General features: G+C 38.8%; 1 protein-coding gene and 1 long non-coding RNA gene across 2 annotated transcripts in view; one reads left to right on the plus strand and one right to left on the minus strand.

The window, feature by feature from the left end:
• The window catches only part of STK32B (serine/threonine kinase 32B), a 256,531-nt gene that overhangs the window by 21,160 nt on the left and 212,445 nt on the right, over window positions 1–22,926 (plus strand). The window contains exon 2 of the mRNA XM_067556403.1: window positions 20,594–20,649. Within this exon, the coding sequence (XP_067412504.1) occupies window positions 20,594–20,649 (56 nt within the window). The remainder of the gene's footprint in view (window positions 1–20,593; window positions 20,650–22,926) is intronic.
• On the minus strand, window positions 13,985–15,902 carry LOC137158618 (uncharacterized). The gene is made up of 2 exons (XR_010921458.1): window positions 15,819–15,902; window positions 13,985–14,096 (listed from the first exon to the last, which is right to left on the minus strand). It is a non-coding gene; the product is annotated as an uncharacterized lncRNA (long non-coding RNA).

Here is a 22,926-nt window from a genome sequence, read left to right on the forward strand (position 1 = left end):
CAACTCCTAAACATGGTAAACTAAACTGGAGTTATCCTGAATATTTTGACATTGCATAAATACTACTAGCCTAATTAATTTTGATATAGTAGATTGTGGGCATGTCTACATGCTGGCTCGTGTCAACTGGCTTGGGTGAAGGAGCTGTTTAACTGAGGTGTGGATGCTGGGCTCGAGCCAATTAAACAGCCCCTTCACCCGAGACCAAGTCAGCAGACATGGAACAGCCCTGGGTTTTTAATTGCAGTGTAGACTGATCCTGTATGTGCATTATGTTCTACTCTACTGTATAGATGTAAGGTTTGATCATTATACTTAATATCTACTTTTAAGTAACTACTATTAGATATATGAAATGTAACTTGCAATCTCTAGAACCCATGAATCATCATGCCACTTTTTTTTTTTTTTTTGACAGCAGAAATGACCAGATATTTACCTGTTAATGACATGGTATTTAAAGTACATGGTCAGTAATTACAGTGGTTTTTCAATAATTCCATGGGTTTTGGTGACTTGTAGAAAATGACAGTACCAGAGGTTCAAACAAATTTCTTCCTCTTGAGCATTAAGTGTTATAACTTAGCAAGTCTCTGTCTGTCAGGCATGATTGCCTTTCTAATTAACTGCCATGCACATTTGATCACTCTTCCTGCATGAAAACCCATTGGGGGCTAAAAGGAAAGAAATCTCCTTAAGATACTCTTCAGAGATTGCTCCAGAATAGCTGAATTGGAGGAAGGGTTCATGAAAAGAGGGTTATGCAAAATAAGTTCAGGTCTTGTCCACGTGATCCACAGGAGGCCAGGGCTATCCGTGCAAAGGACTTCCGCTTGTGCTCGTGCTCTGGGATCCTGGTGCCTTTCTCACCCCACTGCCCCTGGCTGGGTCAGATTGCACTCCATCATGCACAAGGAATAGCAGCAGAGGATGATCTTCCTTATGTCCTTCTGGGATGGTGCAATTCTGTACTGCCCCATACCCACAGCTGTGGCTTAGAAATCACAATCTGGCTTGTATCTTCAGTCAGCTAGGTACAATTTTGCTCTAAAATTTGAGAGCTCAGAATTATGAATAGCATCCATTGACTCACTTATATGCCTGCATTATGCTCTAATGCTATCCCTCTTTGAACCTATTGGTCCTTTTTTGGCTCATGCTATATTCTCATTTGAAATAACACTAACCTATATTTCTCCTTTGTAATTGTAATCGCTATTGGCAGTTATTCTGGATGTAAATTCCTCTTGTCACTTCTCCTATCAGGTTGTCTCAGAAACTGCTGTTATAAATACAAAGTTTTTGTCAAGGAAATTTTACCTTGCTTGTGCGCACACCATTGATGAGAACTTGGAATTGGCCCAAGCAATAACAAGTAGAACATGTTATCCACCAGGTGTGTTTCTGCAGCTCAGATCACAGCAGTTACATTACAAAGAGTCATTCTTGTCTTAGGTGAGCACTTTCCATTCTCCATATTTCTGTCCCTTTTAGCAATGTCCATGCAAGGGATTGATGCCTATCTTATTGTTCAGCTGACAAATTCAGTTTATTTGAAGTTTCTTTTTTTGCTAATGTTGAAAGATTTAAAGTTCATTATGATGAGACTCATAAATGGGTTGATACGTTTTATCAGGACTTTGTATTTCACATAACTTTAGTTTTGAATAACAGGATTCCTATCTTAGACTACATTAATTTAAATCACACTGACACATGGTAACTGTTGTTATTCCTAAAATTTTTCCAAGTAATTTTCAGGCAGGTTGGATGGTAGGCCTTTTTAGATTTCCATCTAAGTCTAAAGGCCTGTTGGCAGGTCATTTAAAAACAAATGATTTATTATTGGCACATGCTCAACCTATGTTTTATGAGAAAATTGAAGGATCAGAATCAGTGTACTTTAATGGTATGATGAAGAGTTTGATTGTACATCAATGGAAATGGATAAGTTCTGAACTTTACTGACTCTGTTCAGTAGTAATATTGTAAATGTGATATGTGTAGATCAATACAAATTTTCTAATTACTTCATCCTCTTCATTATTTTCCTCTTAATTTAACAAGAATTTTTCCATCCTTTTTATGAAATTGGGGTAGTTGATGTAGGATAAAAACAAATTATGTATTCTGCCACCTTCACGTTGAGTAGTAACTTATTCCCCAAGCAGAAGCAGCCAAAACAGGAACCTTCAGACATTCAGAGAACTTTCCCTAGTTTTGATTAGACTTTCTCTGCCCTGTGCTGATTGATTTTTTGCTCCAAACCTCTCTCTTCCTCTCCCTCAGTCTCTTCACTCAGCTTTATTACACACCTCCCCCTCTTCTCTTTTCTTCTCTTCTCTTCTGCCATTTCCCACTCACCCTGTTTCTCTTCATGTCCCCTTCCCTCCGCTTTTTTTTTCTTTTTAGCTGATTTTCTCCTAACTAAACCCACAAAATCAAACAAACAAACAAACCACCAAAACAAAACATGGAAGTAATAAGTTTGCCATCACATTGTTCACTCTCTTGTTGTGTTCTAGCCCTTCTTACACCCTGTGTCTGTCTTGTCTGTTTAGGTTGTAAGCTCTTTGGGGTAGGAATGTCTGTTGCTGTGTTTGTATGATGCTTAGGGCAATGGGGCCCCATTCTTGGTTGACCCATAGACACTACCATAATAAACTTGATTAATAAGTAGCCACTCTACCACACGGGGCCAGAAGCTCAACTGCTTGCACCTTATGAAGTCACTTATGCCAGTGGAAAGTCATGTCAATTATTCACTTTCTGATTTAATTGTGTCTTACATCTACTGTGTCCTGGTGTAAATGAGCACACAGGTGCTGGGCAACAGAGAATCTGGCTCATTATTAGAGCTGGTTGAAAACTGGCAATTCTTTTCCATGAAACATTTTAAGCAAAATTAAAAATCTTCATGTTGTTCAAAATTTTTTCTGAAATGTTCTGATCTTTTAACTAAATGGTTGGAAACAAAATGTATTTTAAAATAAATTTGAAATTCAGTACATTCATTTCAATTCAAATCATAATGAAAGCTGAATACATTTAATCAGCCCTCCCACTCATATATACTCAACCAGGCTATGACAATCAAATATTTGCTTTCCAATTGCTTACTATTTTCCTGACATCCAATGATTTGTAACACAATAACCTTTCTAAATACCAAAGAAGCACCCATAACTTCCAGACTCAGATTTGTTATGGATTCTGTTTTGGACCAACCAATGACTAGTTTTCAAGGCTGATGGATCCTAGTAAACCTAATGCTCTGAAGGTGGACTGTGGCAGAGAATTATGGCTCTTCTGACTGCTGCAATCATGATATGTAAGTAAATGGACATTTCCACTCTAAGAGGGCAAATAACAAATCTAACCACCATTGTAAATACACAAGGAGCAATACATGAGGCAAGCACCATAACTTTCCACTGGTACAGTACTCTTTTCTTCAGGACAACATTAAGAATTCCCTTTAGTTTCAGCACTTGGGCTTTCTGAGGAAGCCTTTGCTCAGGTTACCACAGAGGTGCACCTCAGAGATTCCAGTAGGCTCTTTGGCAAAAGGACACAGCTGGACTCTTGGAGTCAAACCCTGGTCCCACAGAAGGCAATAGGAGTTCTGCATTTGACTTTGGTGATTCGACAACAGGTCTCTCTCCTCTCTGAGAATCTAGGATTTATACAACGGCCTCCCTCAGTGCTTCAGTATGAAATAGAGGTTTTGTTTATTAATGTAACTTGGTTTTGTTGACTTATCTTTTGATTTAATCAGAAGTGGCCTTGAGATTGTGGCATGGTCAGGCCCACTATAGCGTGCATTTAACCCCACCTCAGCGAAGCTTCAATAATGATAATTTGTTAATTTTCCTCTTTCAGCAAAGTACTAAGGGTCTCAATGAGCTGTTTGACATATATTTACTGCCTATTTGCATTTAACAGTATGATTTTTGTGGGAGAAAATAATTGTAGGCACAACCTACATCATTTTAATCTCAGGTACACTCAGATAATTAAATATCTAAATGATAACATTTTGCCTGTGTATAACTCTGGATGCAAAATTGCATCTGCAGTTTCTTGTAGTTGCAAATTGTGGGCTCAAAAGTGAGGTTAGTCTTTGAGGATGTGATCCTTTGAAGCTTCTTCTTTGTTACCCAGGGTTTTCAGAACCCAAAGCACTAGTAACTTAACTGTTTCTTTCCAGATGGTGTCAGGAATAAATCAATAGAGGGCACAGCCCATGCATCTGATAAATGATCGATACAAGCAAGCATGCTCTTATCTAAAACTACTATTTATTAGACTTTGATCATGCACACATACGCAATAGGTTTAGGATATTCCAGATATAGTTACTCACTGTCTAAGAAGGTCTCGAGTGATCACCAGCTGGGCTTTCAGGGGGTTTTTTTCTGGCTGGCTGATGGGGAGTTTAGATGTCAGTTCTTTGCCTGAACGAAAGCTCCCTCAGACTGTTCTAAGGTATTTACTTTTACTTAATCTTTTATAGCTAACTCTAACAAAGCACGTAACCTACTGTGACATCTAGTGGGTCAGCATAGTAACCTCTACTGGGTCACCAATTCTCCTAATTTCAACAAACTATTAATTATCTCAAAACATTTCTAGTATTTCTAGTCATAAAAACAATGTGTTAGGGGCATTTAAAACTAAGGTCTATTCACTCACTCTCTTCCATAACTTTCTGTCCCATCCTCCCATTCTGATTGGCAAACTGCAAGTATGCAGCTGTCTGACCTTACCTCACGAAGGCCTAAGATTTTCCTAGCTATGTGATGTTTGGTTTTCAGCTTGCAATTGCTGAACTTACAAAATTGCTGATCCCAGAACTTGACAGTACACTTGAGGTACAAATAGAAATGTCAAATTCTGGGATAACATCTTAAGCAACTCCCCCCCTCCCCACGATGCTTTCTTCTACTTAATGATTTCCAGTTTTACATTACTGTACTCATGCTTTACTTTCGTGGACTACACTTTATTATTCTAATCTGTTGTTAACAGGATAGTTAGTCTTAGTATACAATGACAGGTCACTCTAGTGCCGCTCCAAAATTTTTAACCCACCAAAATTAATATTGTTAAGGGAAAAAACTTCTTTCACGGCACAGCCTCTGAACAGTAATTTATAATGGTGCTGTGTCTAATCCAAGTAGTTTACCATTGAAAAGGAAGTCCAGGACACTAGGTGATTGAGTCAAAATATGAATACATATAAACAGGTGTTCAGAACTCTTACACCAAGAATTTTAACATTTCATCCCATATTAAAGTAAATACATTTATTACATTAAACCATATACTTTATAGCACATAGAAAAAGAGTTCTGTGCAGAAATCCTGTTCCTTTGTCCAGTGATGGCAGGCGGTAAAAGTAAATGTGTGGTTTAAGGTAGGAAAGATTGAGTCAATGGGGAGGCTTTTTTATTAAAATGTTCACTTAGCCTAAAGCTATGAAATTTAAAAAAAAAATCAAAAGGACTACAAATGTTTTGGGTTCTCTTGATATAACTGAAATCTATTATTAGAATAATCATTATGGGAATAAGATAATTCTTCTTCCTGCATGTCCTTGGCAAACAGAAACATAAATCAAAGCTACTAGAATAAAAACAACCATTTAATTTTATGCCAGAAAATGTAGAATTTTTCTGTTTTCTAAGTGGTTGAAATGTATCATATTTACTTTACAGCTTACTAGTAATCACGAAGTATTTTGGTTTCACAAAATTACTTTTATTGTATTGCAGTGTGGGAACAATTTTCATATGTGTTCACCTAAATATGAACACTAGATCCCACATTTGGGCATTTAAATTGTACTGAGGTGCATACTGTGGGGAAAAAAAGTCTGTTTTCTATTTAAGTAGCCTAAATTAATATTTGGATGTTCTAGGAAGATATTTGGGACGCTGAGGCAAGGAAATTAAGGCCTAAATCTCAAGTTGGGCATCCAAAATTGAGACACGTACATTTTATTGGATACTTAAGAAAAACTTTGGCCTAAGTGATGCACTGAATATAAGAGCCAGTTACAGAACTCAAGGGTGAAATTCTGGTTCCATTGGCAAAACTCCCATTGACTTCAACTGGTGTAGAGTTTTATCCCAAGTGTTTTCTTGTCCTCAGACCATGCAACCTGTAAACTTATCACAAATTTGCTGCTGCTATTTCATGTACTTACTGATAAGAGGATTGAAGGAGAGACTTTCTGTGAAAAGCCAAAGACTTGTCAAAATCTTATTTTATTTTATTATTTTGCAAGAAAATGTTGATTTCAATGACAATTTTTTATGGGAAAAATTTTAAATAAAACATTTCATTTTGAATTGGCACTTGGACTGGAGCTGGTTGAAGCTTTCCATAGGAAATTTTGATTTTGTGGAAACTGCACTGAAACTGTTGAAAAATTATTCCAATGGAAAATTCCCAATTTTCCAAAAACCAAAACATGTTGCATTTTGAGCCAGTTCAACATTAAACTGTATTTCCCTGTTGTGGTGCACTGTCTTTTGGGAGCTGTCATTGGGTGACAGATGTCCCCATTCTCTCTTCTGAGTTGGGGTCCCTGTCTGGACTATGATACATGATATAACAGAATGTTCCCTGTGACTAAGTGGTATCCTATATCATAGGAGACATATGGCTGTGGGTATATCATAGACATTAAGGTCAGAAGGGACCATTATGATCATCTCAGTCTGACCTCTTGCGCAATGCAGGCCACAGAACCTCACTCACTCACTCCTGTGATAGACCCCTAACCTATGACTGAGTTACTGAAGTCCTCAAATAATGGTTTAAAGACTTCAGGGTACAGAGAATTCACCAGAGAGTACACCAGCAAGTGATCCATGCCCCATGCTGCAGAGGAAGGTGAAAAAGCCCCAGGGCCTCTACCAATCTGCCCTGGGGGAAAATTTCTTCCCGACCCCAAATATGGCGATCAGCTAAACCCTGAGCATGTGGCAAGACACCCAGAAAGAATTCTCTGTAATAACTCAGAACCCACCCCATCTGATGTCCCATCACAGGCCATTGGGCATATTTACTGCTCGTGGTCAAAGATCAGCTAATTGCCAAATTAGGCTGTTTCATCATACCATCCCCTCCATAAATTTATCAAGCTCAGTCTTGAAGCCAGCTAGGTTTTTTGCCCCCACTGCTGTCCTTGAAAGGCAATTCCAGAACTTCACTCCTCTGATGGTTAGAAACCTTTGTTTAATTCAAGTCTAAACTTTCTGATGGCCAGTTTATATCCATTAGTTCTTGTGTCTGTATTGGTGCTGAACTTAAATATTTGGGAGAAGGAGATGTATTTCAACCAGAGAGCCTGGCCCATAGGGGAGAATGGGGGCATTAATCACCCAAACTACAACTCCCTTGAGGCAATACACCATCATAAGGTGTATTTATAAATACAGATTAATGTTTAACTGACTTGAAATGAAACACTTCTGATCAGTTCAATAAATTGAAATGAAACTTTTCCATTCAGGAATATTAGAATGTTTTGTTTTGACTGAAAATGCTGAAAAAAGCAGTTCACCGTTGCCAAACAGCAATTTCTCTTTTGTTCTATGAAAAAAAAATTGATATTTCAACTTGTCATGACAAAAATGTTGAAATAGCTGAATTTCCTGTGGGATGGAAATTTCAATTTTTGCTCAGCTAATTTTGATATTTTAAACTTTCAAAATGTTAAAAAAAAACAAACCCAACTTTTCATTTTAATACAAAAAATAGATTTTTTTTGACATTTCCAAATTGATAGATTTCTGAACACTTCATTTTGCAAACATTTTTGATATTTCAATATTTCATCCCATTTTGGTACAAAAACAAATGTTAAAATATCAGAATTTCCTTTAGGATAGGAATCACATTTTCCAAAAACCTCTACTTTGCAAATATGATTAAACTGAAATTTATTTTCAAATTCAAAGAAATATTTACAGAACTATTTTTTCCACTTTTCACTTGGCTCTGGTTCTCAGCTTTTGCATATATAAAAGTATTCAGATCTTCCTCAATCTAAACAGACTGTAGATAATTAAGAAAAAAATTAGGAGTGATTAAAACAGTAATTAGAAACAGCAGCTAAATTTGACTTAAAACACTCATTATGCTTGAAGAATTGAAATGTCTTCATTCAATTTAAATGCAAAGCTCTGATATGCAATGATAGAAAAATGTATCATTAGGAAGATAAAAGTTCACCTTTGAAACTGCTATCTTTCTTCTCCAAAAGCCTATCCTTTTCCTAATTACCATGTTCTCTCCATCTTCCTAATCAAATAAATATATCTTAATGGCATGTTCCAATTTCAAACCCAATTTAGGTACCCAGTCTTCTTCTTTGCTTGCCTCAAAGTTACAGTTGCTTTTAATGTTCTGTCAACAAAATATTGTTTTTTATACTCAGTTTAAACATGATCTTTCTTCACTAATGCATTTTCTATAAATAGAGCAATATGGACTGTGATTCCATCTAATAAAACATTTTATGCCCCTTAATCTAATTTTTAAGTACTTGTCATGTTTCTCCTGTATATATTAGTTCACCTTCAAGACTCCATTATGGCAGCTGACATAACTGCATGTAGCTGGCTATTCATCTTCTGTGCTTGTGCATGCAAGTGCAGTAGCAGTTTAACAAGCTGTGATGTCTGCTCAAATTTACTTAGATACTGCCAGAACAACCTTGTGGCTTGTAATCGTCATATCTCTATTTGTTCAAAAAGCCTTAGAATTTACAAAATAACCAAATGGAAAAAGTATGCCGCAGGACTCTTTGAAAACTTATTAGCAATGCTGCCAAATGAGTAAAAGGTACAATGCAGTACGTGTCAGAGCCACAAGGAAAAAAATAATATTTAGCTAGTTCTCTGAATTACAAAGGAAATGGAAGCAGAATGTAAAAAAATTACCAGGTGTTCAAGGCATGAAATAGACTTGAATTCAAATCTAGCTCCTTAGCCGAGTGTTTCATTGTAAAGCATTGTCCCCAAGCAAACCTTTTCAAATATATTGTAATGTACTAGCCCTATCTTTTCTGGAAGAAAACTATAGCTATGTTATGGAATATGAAACTGGAGCTAGGAATAGCTGCAATACACTGTTCCCTTTCTGTTTCTTGCAATGTTAAGAAACAAACACACACAAATGACTTTAAAATTTCCAGTTTGGGAAGAAACAGAGAGGTGGTGTATCTATATCACGGTAGTGAGATACAGAGCTACAGTGAGCGCCATGTAGACACAGGGCAGGATCAGGGCTCAAGTTCTACTGTTCTCTACTGAGTGCAATCAGATTTGCTCAACCGTGTGTCATAAACTCTATGCTACTATGCTATGATAGGGACATTTAGCTCAAGTGGTGGTGGTAGGTTAACAAATTGTGTTCTTAAAGCAGGAATGTCTCCATTCAATCACTGCGGCCTTGTCAAGTTCAAAGTGACCCTGGTGTGCATCAGTGTGCTCTGGGGCACAGTCCTAGGCGGTAACTTATTTGTTAGAGTTCTGTATCATGTGAAATGGATGATGCATGCAAAATAGAAACACAGTTTCACACAGGTGCTGGAACTAGGGGTACTGGGGATGCTACTCCATGCCCGTGGTTTGAAGTGGATTCCTTTATATACAGGGTTGATAGTTTTTTCCCTGGCTCTCAGCATCACCACTATAAAAATTGTTCCAGCACCCCTGCATTTTCATCCAAATTTCTTGGCTTTCTAGAACTTTATATGGGGAATTAATAAGGAAACTAATGTTCCCGTGCTTCAAACACCATGTGGTTTGTGCTTATGCTTCATAGAAGACTCAGTCACGGTTTTGATGTCTTTTTTAGCTTTATACACTTGGGTCATATTTTGGCCTCAGTTACACCCATGCAGCTGAATGAAGTTAATAGGATTACCTAGGAAAAAATAGGAGGAGTCTAGCTCAGAATAGCATCTTCTTTTGGATACTAACATCTTCTGAATTGCTTAAACAATTTCAAATCTATTCCTCTGCATTCTTTTCAGCAATGCTAAAGTTGTATATATCTGCATCTGTACCACTTAAGATGAGGTATATGTTTTATTTTATGGAGTGTAAAATTCTTCAAATAACTCCTATTAATGTATTTGGGCTAATGACATATTTATAGAATAAATATATCTCAGCCACACTGAGCACATAATAGGTAAGTCAGTACTCTACAAAATCCATCTTGTATACATATCATCACCTCAGCTAGCTGTAATTTACAATTGAACAAATTATGCTGAAAGTGAGATTTGAAATTAAATTCCTAAGTAAACCTACAAATCAGTGAGTGGAAATTTTGTTCCTATCTGATGCGGCATAAATCATATATGTAATGATCTGTATCAAAATAATGGTTTGCTTATTTTTATTTGGCTCGAATCACTGCACCACTCATGAATAATGCAAGTGGGGTGAACTCATGTAAAGGACTCTATTATTTTAACACATCATTATACATATAATTCTGTATAGTCTATGTAAAAGGATAAGTAATAGACATTTCCATGAAAATTATCCAGTTTGTCTGCAGTATGGCAGTAAAAAGTCAGTAGACTGTGATATGAATGTTATTTTCCTAATGGTGTATTTTCTCTTGAAGGGTGGGGTGGAGGAGACCAGGAAATGTGTATATCTTTCTACTGCATTAGGAACTTTCTGCTGTGTTACATCCTTTCAGCTATACCAGTGTCATCTGGGAAGTGTATGACTGGACTAGGCATCAGATTCTGTTCTCAACTCTATGGCTAATTTGCTATGTGATGTCTGGGTCAGTCATTTAATCTTCTGTGCCACAGCGTTCCAAAATATGGATGATAATTCTTATACAACTTTGTAAATTGATTTCAGATCCTCACATGAAGGCACTATTATATTAACTCCGCATATTATTTTATCTGTTTCTTAGCTCCTGAAATGGACCCCATTACAATAGGAGCTGAGCACCTCGCAACTGGAGCTGTGTCAATAACTATTGCTCTTTTATTTGTTTGGTTTGCTGGCAGTTCCAAAATATAAAATTTCATTTTGCATCAGCCCCCAACCAAAATGTTTTGGAATTTTCTGCAAATTGAAAAGTCAGAAAAATAGTCTGGGGTTGAATGAAACATTTTGTTTAATCCAAAACAAAATGTTTTGTTTTGATATTAGACATCTTTAACAGTTCTTTACATTTATTTTCATTTCTTTAGGATGCATTAACAGGTTTACGAATCTGTTTTTTAATAAAAGGAAAGGATGTTTGGAAGTGAAGGGAGGAGGGCATGCATGTGGGCTCTCTCCCCACCCCCTTGTATCCAGTAGCCCAGTGGTTAGGGCACTTGTCTGGTATGTGGGAAGCCCATATTCATAGTCTCACTCTGGTACAGGGATTTGAAACCAGGTCTCTCATAGGAGTGCCCAAACCGCTGTTACTGGTTATTCTGCAGTGGTTCTCTCTCACCCTATAGCCTCGTTGTTAGGGCACTTACCTGAGAAATGGGAGACCTGGGATCAAGCAGGAACTTGAAACAGTTCATTTCAACATTTCTGAATCCCCTTCCCCCTGCCCCCCCTTTTAAAACTGAAATAATTTGCTGAAATTGACATGAATTTACAAAATGTTTTGATCCATTCAAATCTGTATTTTTTGGTGAAAAAAGTTTTGACTGAAAATTTTGGCTAGCTTTACTCACAACCTTTAATGTATTTAGTTGCCCAACCATAGGAGGTAGAGAAGTGCAATCCCTATTTTTACACATGGAGAACTGAAATACTGAGAGACTTGCCCACATTCATACAGGAAGTCTGTGGAAGAGCAGGAAACAGAAGTAAAGTCTGTGTGTGTCCCAGATTAGCCCCTAAATGCTGAACCATACTGCCTAGAAATTATTAGTCTTTCTAACATATTTTGAATGCAATACTTGTATGTGACTGTGATGACTTTTTTACATCTACATTGGCAGGTAGTGTATAGCCTTTTCCTTTGGAAGTGGATATTGTTACCATTATTCACACCTTTGTTACTTCAAGAGTAAACTAGTATAATATGCTCTCCATGAGACCATGCATCAAGTTTATTTGAAAACCATGAAAATAATCAAAGCAAAGTACACTTCTGTGGTTCAAAACTAATAATAGAGACTTGAAGCTGTGCTATGGAATTCGTTTTAAAAATTATTTGAGCGTAACTAAACTGAGAGAAATAAAACTTTAATCTATACGCACATATGATTCATCACTGAAATTAACAGGCATCAGGCACCCTAATACCTTATCATGCAACAGCTACCATAAACTATTCTGCATTTTCTCCCCTATGTAGCCAGACAGTTTGATTGCGTGGGTTGTATTCTGTGCTCCATTCTCAGTTTTGTATAGGTGTCCCAGTTAACCATTTCATTTTTGTGGAAGTAATACACATATCTAGCTGTGTCAAATTGATTAATGCCAGCATCTAACTCTCCTGTTTTCCCCCGTGCATAATTGTTAAAGGGCCTTGATTTTAACTTTTCTGAATTTGTTTGGATGGAAGAGGGATGGAGGAATCCAGACTAATTCCTAGTCTCTGTAAAATGCCCAAGTAAATTGTGTATTGTAAGGGCCAAATTCAGAGCTGATGAGCAAATTATAGCTCCTATATACTTGCTTAAATTCTCCTGGAACTACTTCTCTAGGAATGCATTCGTTTACATGTATGCAAGGAAATCTGATTTGGAGAAATTTACATGCCGAGGAGTCAGAAAAAGGTTTAAGTTTAAGAGTGTGTATGAAGGCGTAATTTACACATTCTTACAGGATTCTTTTAGCTGCTTTTCTTGCTACAGTCCTTTCTTCTGGACAATCACCATGTGAGTTACTCACTACTTTCCACCCTACCCTTTGCTTTAGCACTACCTGTTTCCACTCTCAAATATAGTCTTAGAGTTTAAGGAGGAAGGGACTAGCAGATCATCTAGTCTGTGTAAAATATAGTCTGTATATCATAAACCACCAACAGGACCCAGCCTGCTAAACTCAAAACTGAAATTAGATCAAAGTATTACAGCCCACAGCAGACTAGACTATTATGTGCCACAGGCAGATAATAGGAAGGACTGAGGTGCATCAGCATCCCAGGCCTCCACAGTGGCAGGGAAATAATTAAGTGAGATATACCCTAATAATCCTGGCAAGTGAACCACACACACGCTGCAGAAGAAGGTGACTCCCCGAGTTCACTGCCAGTCTGACCCAGGGGGGAAATTCCTTTGCAACATCACATATGGTGATCCATTAGACCCTAGGCACGTGAGCAAGAACCAACCAGCCAAGCAGCTGAGAGAAAGAATGCTCAGGGCTACACCAGAGCCCCGATTCTTCCTATCCTATGCCCCATCTCCAGTCATGGCCATCCTTGATACTTCAGAGGGAAAATATAAAATAAACAATATATTGCGGGGAAAGAATCCCTTGCTGACATCTAATCCTGACCTTAATCTTTGTGCTGGATCTAATTTAGGACCTGATCCTGGAATCCTTAGTCAGTCAGAAGGTCCACTCATGGTGGTTGGAATTTTGAATGAGTAACAAATGTAGGTTCAGGCACTTAGAGTGCAGTCTCCGTGAGATACTTTATTTGCCTACATGTTTGTAAAGCACCATTAACACCTATTATGCTACACGTGATAACTCATTAGCAAATGGTGCTTGCTACAAAAACTAGTTAGGATAAAATGCATCAACCTCCCAAAAAGTTGAGAAGGAAGTGTTTTCCCCTCAAGTGAAGGATACTAAGAAAACTATTTTTTTTTTTAAGTAATGGTCATATTACTACTGGTAAAGAATGAGTTCCCCTCCCAGCCATACCATTGTCTCGCCTGGGTTCTGTGCTAGCAAAACACCATTAGATACATTGCCAGTCTCTGCAAGAGCGTTAGACATGGAATACTTTAGAGGATGAAAACTCTGTGATACCCTCATTGCACAGACAATGTCTGGTCTTGATGATATTTTAAGTACTGGAGCTGCTGGAGGTCAGGGTCAAATGGCTTATATCAGAATCAACAGTGGCACTGCAGTCTTGCGTGTTCACAACAGGGAAAAACACATGAAAAGAACATAAAAATTGTGTGATTAAATAAGAAAAGGCAAGGAATGTCAAAGGGAAGGGTTGAAATCAATGGACTAGTGTAACATTAAAGTAGCACTCAATTTAGTTTTGCAATACTCTGTTAGTTACAGCTGTGCTGCTAAGCTGACTGCTATATTTAATGTATGCAGTGTTATAGCCATGTCAGTCCCAGGATATTAGAAAGAATGTGGGTGAGGTAATATCTTTTATTGGACCAAGTTCTGCTGGTGAGAGACAAGCATTTTAGCTTACACATAGAGTTTTTCTTTATGTGTTAACTACTTATGCAATCAGTTCCCGCTTGTATTTAGCTGTGACACTGAATGCATTTCCTAGACCTGAAGAAGAGCTCTGCGTAAACTGGAAAAACTTGTCTCTCTCATCAACAGAACTTGGTCCAATAAAAGATATTACCTCACCCACTTTGTCTCTGCTACATTTAATGTTTTTCTGGCCTCTGATAAGTCTGCTGTTTAAAACATCATAATCCTAAAAATTGAATATTGCTATTTTGACTGTAGGTCTCATCTGAAAAAATGTCCTTTCCACCCTTCTCTAGCACGATGCCGAGAGCACTGGGTCAGCACTGACCCAGAGAGAAGAGTGCTACCTACTGAATCAGCAGCACTGCTTCTTGCAGAAGAGATGCTGGTGGAGAGTCCTAATCTAAATGTTGACCCAGACCCCACTGGTTGTAACCTAAGGTGCACGGGAGCTTTGCCATTGACTTCAATAGAACCAGGATTTACCTGGTGTGTGTGTGTATCTATGAAGATCACAGTTCAGGTTGGCATGGCTGTAGGAAGCCAGGATTCCTTTTCATCCTCCTGACAACTACCAATGAGTTGTGTCCCTTTTCATTGTCTGGCTGATCCACCTGGCCATTACAGTGCCCATCTTAACTACAGTACCCAGAAGCAGACATTCACTTTAAAATTTAAAATAAGAGGCTTGTTTTATAGCAACCCATGGAAAGATATCATTGTTTTCTCTTCATGTTAGGTTGAAAAATGTAACATTCCAGTTTATCTTCCCGCTGAGAGTGAAAGTTGGGAAAATGAAATAAGTTATTGTGGCTGTGATTTCAATCACTATTGTGTGGTTTTTTTAATAATCTGAGTTAAATTAAAAGGGACAAATGCCTCATTTAATCATTTTCTTCTTGAAGAAGTCCAATTTGCATTTAAATCCCCTATAATAAATAAAATTTCCTAGTCATTAAGAATAATGATAATCATTAAAGAACACAATTTGGAGAAATAGGCTTTAAATGGACACTAATAAACTTCCTTTCCCTAGCTAAACATGAGTGTTTAATCTAGGTTCTTTCAAAAATAAAATCATTTATTAAAACGATACATTTCAAAATCAAGTTGATGCAGCATAATAGAATATATTTCCTTTGTAATTTGTGTGAGATTAAATTCAAATTGCTGGAGACAAATCTACATCAAATGTTATCCAGTTGTCACTGGGGACTGGCCTCAGTGGCCCAGACACTGATTCAAGTTATGCCTGTGTGTGTCTGGAGTAAATCAGTTGAAGCCAATGAACCTGATTCTCCTCATTTATTTTCTCCTGAATTACATTGAGAGGAAATCCAACCTAACAGGTCTTACTTTGGGCTAGCCAAAATCAGGATATGGCCCCGTGGAAGAGCTCAAACCTACCCTTCTTTCTGAGACCAAACTCCCATTCTCATAAATAGGACTTTTGCCTGGCTACACCATGCAGGCTGGAGGCCATGCTCAATCAGATTGCATTTTCTTTAAACAGAGGTGTCTGGCTGAAAACAAAATCAATAAAATACACAAGAAATACCAAAAGGGTTGTAGTATGCGAGTTACAGAGATAAGCTTGTTTGCAAAGGAGGAAAACATGCCAAACAGGAGGTAAAAATCACTCTATACTATTTAAGCAGGAGCTGAGGGAAACATTTCTCTGAACTTTTGCATGCTACAAGGATGTAAATCTTTGATCAGTTTCAAGATTGGGGTCACTGATCCTGCAAGTCACTCCATTCAGCTGACTTCAATGGGCGCACCTGTGCAGAGTGGTTAGCAGGAACAGGGCCTGGGGACTAGCTAACTCTGGATCACAGAAAGAACAGATCTCCTGGACACCAGCTTTGATCAACAATGACCATGGATTGCACAATGTCAAGGGAAGGGAGCAAAGTCTTTCCAGCAGCAGCATGCCTTCGATAGATAAGCTCTTTTCTTCCAGAAATCAGGATGACGCCATATTTTACCTAGGGTTTCCCACTTTCTCACTGCTGAAAACTGAATGTCTGTGCCCTTCCCTGGCCCTTCTCCTAAGCCCCCACCCCACTTCTCCACCCCTCCAGTCACTCGCTTCCCCCTCCCTTGGGATGCACATCACATGCCACCTGCAGGGCCAAGCTGGGAAGAGTTGACACGGAGCCTGCCCACCTGCCCAATCAGCGCAATCACATGGCCGGAGTCAGTCCCTGGAGCGAGGGGCCAAGGTGGGGAAATTGGGGCACAGCGGGGTGGGAGGGATTGGTCCCTGGAGCAAGGGGCTGGAGTGGGGAAAGTGGAGCATAGTGGGGTACAACGGGGTTCAGTCCCTGGAGTAAGGGGCCAGGACAATTAGAGCACAAAGGGGCAAGAGGGTGGTGGGGAGCAGGGGCTGGGTTGAGGAAATCCGGACACAGCGGGGGAGGGGCAACAGGTTCCCAGCACCCCAGGGTGGCGGTGATACTTAGTTTGGAGCCAGGTCTAGGAGCCAGCCAGCTCTCTCCATCAGGTGTCAGCAGTTGCTCTTCCCATTCCCCAGTGACAGAGGCTGCTTACTGTAGGTAACCAGACTTTTAGCATCCACTCAGCCGTGCTGACCAGACACTGCCAGGTTCCCTTTTTGACCAGACTTTCTGGTTGAAAACTGGATACCTGGCAACTCTAATTTCACCTCATTTGAAGCAATATATTAGACTCATTGTTTTGATAAGCCTTCCACCAATAGCAGTGTAGCCCCCTCTTCAGCATATGTTATGCTTCCCCGCTGGGCCCAATCCACAGATGATATGACTCTGCTACTGCACCTAATTAACCCACTGATATGTTTAGCTCAAGCTCTAGTACCTTGCATCCAGCTCTCTGGGTCCTGGATTCAATCTCTGGTGATTATGAAGAGGGTTTTTGTAGTAACAGCATTAACAAATGGACCAATAGTGCTTCCTTGAAGATACTACAAGCAAACAAAAATAATCTAATATTTAAATATATTATAAATATCTTTAATTGAGGGGAAAAACACATTACCAGCATTGTTACAAAGGAGAAACTGAGATGTTAGCCCTTCTCAGTGACTTGCTATATGTCCAGATTTAGAACGGGAAGGGAGCTCCTGGGTCATAAGCATCAGGGGAGTGACTTCTGGAACAGCCTGCCAAGGGGAGCAGTGGGGGGTAAGAAACCTAGCTGGCTTCAAGACTGAGCTTGATAAGTTTATGAAGGAGAGGGTATGATGGGACAGCCTAATTTGGCAATTAACTGATCTTTGACTACTACTGATAAATATGCCCAATGGCCTGTGATGGGATGGTTGATGGGGTGGGTTCTGAGTTACTACAGAGAATTCTTTCTGGGTGTCTGGCTGGTGAGTCTTGCCCACATGTTCAGGGTTTAATTGATTACTACATTTGGGGTCAGGAAGAAATTTTCCCACAGGGCAGATTGGCATAGGCCTTGAGGGGGTTTTCACCTTCCTCTGCAGCAGGGGGCACTGTTCACTTGCTGGTGGATTCTCTGTATCTTATAGTCTTTAAATCATTATTTGAGGACTTCAGTAACCCAGTCTTAGGTTAGGGATCTATTCCAGGAATGGGTGGGTGAAGTTCTGTGGCTTGTGTTGTGCAGTAGGTCAGACTAAATGATCATAATGGTCCCTTTTGACCTTGTAGTCTATGATTCATCAAAACTAGTCTCCTGCTATCACAGACAGCCCCATTGTATAATTGCAAACAACTGACATCAGCCTTAAAAAGCTCTACTCTCCCATTCAACCTGGGCTGATAGATATTTTTGACAGGTGAATAAAATGTGACTATTAAGTTTTGTTTGTTTGTGAGTAGTTTTTTTTGCCTGGGGTGGTAAATGTTCAGAGCAATTTTGCAAAGGTGCTGTACATAATTTTGCAGGTACCCAGATAACAGTGGTGGGCACATTAGAAATGGAGAGCCATTGCTAGAACAACACACAAGTTGCCAGTTCTTGGGATTTTTTTTTTAAATGTTTCAATACATTTTGCCAATTTCAGTTCATGTGGTTTTGCAGCCTTTGAGTTTCACTTTAAAGTGTGATTCTGGCTGACAAGTGATTGTAAAAACTGAATCACACATTCCCATAGTTGTGTCTCAATGACTCCATATCAAATATGCTCTGAATAATGATAGATTTTCCCCTTAATTACCAACCCTACCACCTAACCTGGGCTTTGAAGGTCACACTGTATGCGACAACACCACTAAGAAAGGTTCTGAAAGCCAAAATCTTACTCTCTCACACCCACATGCAAACCCAGAGTAGTCTCTGGGGCAGAGACTACTCTAATGTACATTGGTGTGACTGAAGAAAATCCATTCTATGCTAAGATAAAAATCTTCTGAAGTAGATTTTGTATTACATCTAAGAAAAATCTGTGTTTCTTTTTTAATTACATTTTTACAAATTTTTACAATTACATTTTTCACTGGGACTGATCCTGATCCTTTTGCACCAACCTCCCATTCACTTCAATGGATTTTCTGCCTGAATAAAGAGATGGCAGGAATAAGCCTGGAGAGTGGTTACTGCTACCACTGCTATTGGATATCTGTAACAGGATGTCAGTGTTTGACTATTAGCAGATTCTGCTACTGCTTTAAACTGTTAAATAGGTTTTGTTGACTCACTGATGCAGCTAGCTCATTATCCTACCTGGTTGCAAGGAAGGTTGGAAGTAACCTGAGCTGGGACCTGGGGGAAGGAATAAAGAAACTGTAAGTTCAGACATGCTTTGAGTGTGGAATTTTTAGTTATTAGCATTTTGAGAAAGACCTTTTTAATAATAAATTGGACCCCAAGAGAGGTGACTTTCTTATCACTCAGGGTATGTCTACACTGCAGTTAGACACCGGTGGCTGGCCCATGTCAGTTGTCTTGGGTTGATGGGGCTCGGGCTGTGGGGCTCTTTAATTGTGATATAAACATTCAACCTTTGACTGAAGCCTAGACTCTAGGGCCCTATAAGGTGTAAGGATCCTAGAGCTCAGGCTATAGCCTGAGCCCGAATGCGTACAGTGCTGTTAAACTGCTCCCCAGTCTGAGTCTGCTGGCATGGGCCAGCTGCAGGTATTTAATTGCTGTGTAGACATTCCCTGAGTATCTAAGTTTGTTGCAGTGAAGGGAGGATCTTCTTCATATTCACAGTAACATTTATTTTAATCAAACTGCACTTTCTGTAGTTTCTTCTCTCTGAAGATCTCCAATGTGCTATACAAACAATGAAATACCCCTATGAGGTTGGCATTGAACTTTGTTGACTTAAACAGATTCTAGAGCCCTGAAATATGCATTTTTCTAGGACTGGTACAATGGTTACAATTCCAAACCATCTCTGCTCTGCTAGAGAACTGGAGCTAGTTATTGTGACACCAAAAGTGGATAAGGTTGACTCAGAAGAGGAGTGGGGTCACACTGCCCAGAATTCACACATGGGTCTGAATTCATGTATCTGTCTCTCTTGGGGGAAAGCAACAGCTGTGATTGTCCTCTTCTCCTGACTTCTCACCAGGATATATTTCCCCTCTCCCTCCATTGGTACAATATTGCCCATCTCAGATGTTCAAAATAATGAATTAGCCTGCCAAATTGTGAGATTTTCTTTAAACTCATGAATTTTTTTTTTTAAATGGAGATAATTTTATTTTATTTCCTGGTTTCTGAGTATTTAGATTACACTCAGTTCATACTTTCAGGCTTTTCTCTGCAACCATGAGGACTAGAAACTTACAACTTTTTTTTTAAAGAGACAAGGTGAGTGATATAATATCTTTTATTGAACTAGCTTCTGTTGGTGAGCAATACAAGTTTTTGACTTATGCAGAGCTCTTCTTCAGGTCATCTCTGTATAAGTCAAAAACTTTTCTCTCTCTCACCAACAGAGGTTGGTCCAATATAAGATATTACCTCACCTACCTTGTCTCTCTAATATCCTGGGATCAACACAGCTACAGCAACACTGCATACAAAACATTTTTTTCAGTCAAACATATTTTCATTTCCAGGACCTGGGGCTTTAAGAGAGTAAAGATCATGAGATACATGGTAAAGCCACAAGAGTAGGCAAGTCTGAATTGACTTTAATTTTTAAATAACTGTTTCTGATTCTGAGTCTACATTTTAAAAACTATTATTCCTCTCTTTTCTATTTGCTTTCACAGTTAATTTTGACCACTTTCAAATACTGCGGGCTATTGGGAAAGGGAGTTTTGGAAAGGTAAGAATCAACTTACTTTTTAGTGATGAAAATCTAGCAGCAGATTGCTTCATACTAATATGGTGTGCTCATTCACTCTGGTTAGACTAATAGAGAGAGCTGTGTGTTTGTAACATTCTGATCACAATCAAATTTAGTGTAACTTTGGTTGTACATTAAATTGTTACTCTGTCTACAGTACATTTGTTTAAGTTAATTGTGTAAAGATGATTATAATAATTAAATATCTTCTATAGGGCTTAGTAGGACTAAGAAATCAACCTAAAAAAAGCCAAACAAACAAAAGAAGTAGTAACAAATAGCTCAGTTAGGCTATCTAGATAAGAATGATCTTGTTCTGATCCTGATTTATCCATTTTAATATGATTAAAATATTTCAATTACAAAGATACTTTTACATTGATTCAAATATGTGTAAAGTTCTATAAGCTGAAAGGTAATTATGATGACTGAGAAAATGTTTGTTCAAATCAATGAGCAACTGCTAGAATGGGGAATACTAATGACTTGTTTACAAATGAGTAGGTGATTTTTCATTGTTTATAATAAAGAAACCTGTAGTATCCAAGATTTTAAGTTCTCATATGGGTAAATACAAGGCGGTGCAATCAGATGGAGTCATGTTAAGAAAATGTTAGAGAGAGATCATTACTTGAAATAGTGAATTTGAAGCTAGTGTATAACCTGGATAGCAGATCAAGTAACAATAATGAATTAGGCCTTGATTCAGGAGATGCTTAAGTTAAGCACATGCCCACTGTGGAGCTACTCCCACACTTACAATTAAGTCCATATGTTAAATTTTGCAGGCTTGGGGGTCAGGTCCTTACACGTGGAACAGTGCGTTTTATCCAGCAGAAGTCCAAATCACTTTGCAAGCTGACTTTCAAACTTTTGGCCCCATGATGTAAAACCTTAAATAAATGCAATGGATTTCAAGAGATGTTTTGCCTGAGTAAGACTGCAGGAATGAATGTCATATGCAAAACTGTCTCCAAGAATCCTCCCCATAGCACTGAGGGTGGAACTCAGTGACTGTTTACTATCACACACTAGAATGTCACATCAGACTGAAACTACAGAAGTCCTTAATGACAACATTGTCTGGGGTACAGGTTAGATAAGTATTCATAGGTATATCCAAATGATCCTAACTCATGGAGAGGTCCTTCCATTCCTCTCTTTCCTTCAGAGTTGCCCCCCTCACCCCTGACATCACTGCCTTCCCCAAAAGGCCTTGGTTCTTCATGTCAAATGCAGCTGTTTTGTTGCGGAAGGGTAAACAGAATGCTACAACCTTTTGAGCTATTCAGGAGCTAGCTGGTGCATTCACTCTTTTCAATGCTGTTGGGGGCAGATGGCAATGCAAAGAAAGTGGTTCATGAAGCACTGTTTGTTTTTGTAATTCCCAGTATAGCAGCCTTTGTTGGTGCTGAGTATTTGTTTGGGGTTCAGTTGGCTGCAGGGTTCTCTGAACCTTTTTATCATTTGGATTTAGTTTCACTTTTAGTCCCCTAGAAGATCCACTGAACAATAGGAAGAAATATACACATGCTGCTCAACATTTAACCTAAATATTTAATGTACAGTTGTCAAGGCAACAGAATAGACTTCAGCATAATGTACTCATTTAGCCCAAATCAACACAGAAGACTTCCACTCCATCTCCTGTCTCTTCCACAAACAGTGAAAAAAGAGAAAACACATTAAGATGACCCTGTCCTGTGATATCCAGAAGAAGGGCAAGTCAAAAGCACAGCTTCCAAAAACATTCCTCAGCAAATCACTTTCAGCCCCTACCATCCATTCAGGATGACCTTGCTTCCAACTTTACCTGTCAGTCTCTGTCTGGAACCTCCTGGTGGCAGAAAGCACCCAGACACAATGCAGTTGCCTCATCATTTCTTTATTTTGATAAATTGTGCCAGAATCTATTGCAACGCCCTCTACCTGATGAATGTCCTGTATTTTATTTTGTGCTTGTAGAGTGTGGCACTTTTCTTGACTTGACTTTATCAGAGGTTGAGATAGGCGAGGTAATATCTTTTACTGAACCAACCTCTGCTGGTGGAAGGGACAAGCTTTTGAGCTTCACAGAGCTCTTCCTCAGGATTGGAAAGGTAACCAGAGTCTCTGATCTAAATACAAGTTGAGATAGCTTATTAAGCAAAGGGGTTCACACATGCTAGCAAGCAGTAGGGTGTGTTACAAATTATTGTAATGAGCTAAAAACCCAGTGTCTCTGTTTATGTCCATGGTTTTTAGGGTCCAGCAGAG

This window comes from Emydura macquarii, unplaced genomic scaffold (assembly GCF_026122565.2).
Source record: "Emydura macquarii macquarii isolate MOO-44397 ecotype Brisbane River unplaced genomic scaffold, CSIRO-AGI_Emac_v2 contig_1768, whole genome shotgun sequence".
Classification (NCBI taxonomy): domain Eukaryota; kingdom Metazoa; phylum Chordata; order Testudines; family Chelidae; genus Emydura; species Emydura macquarii.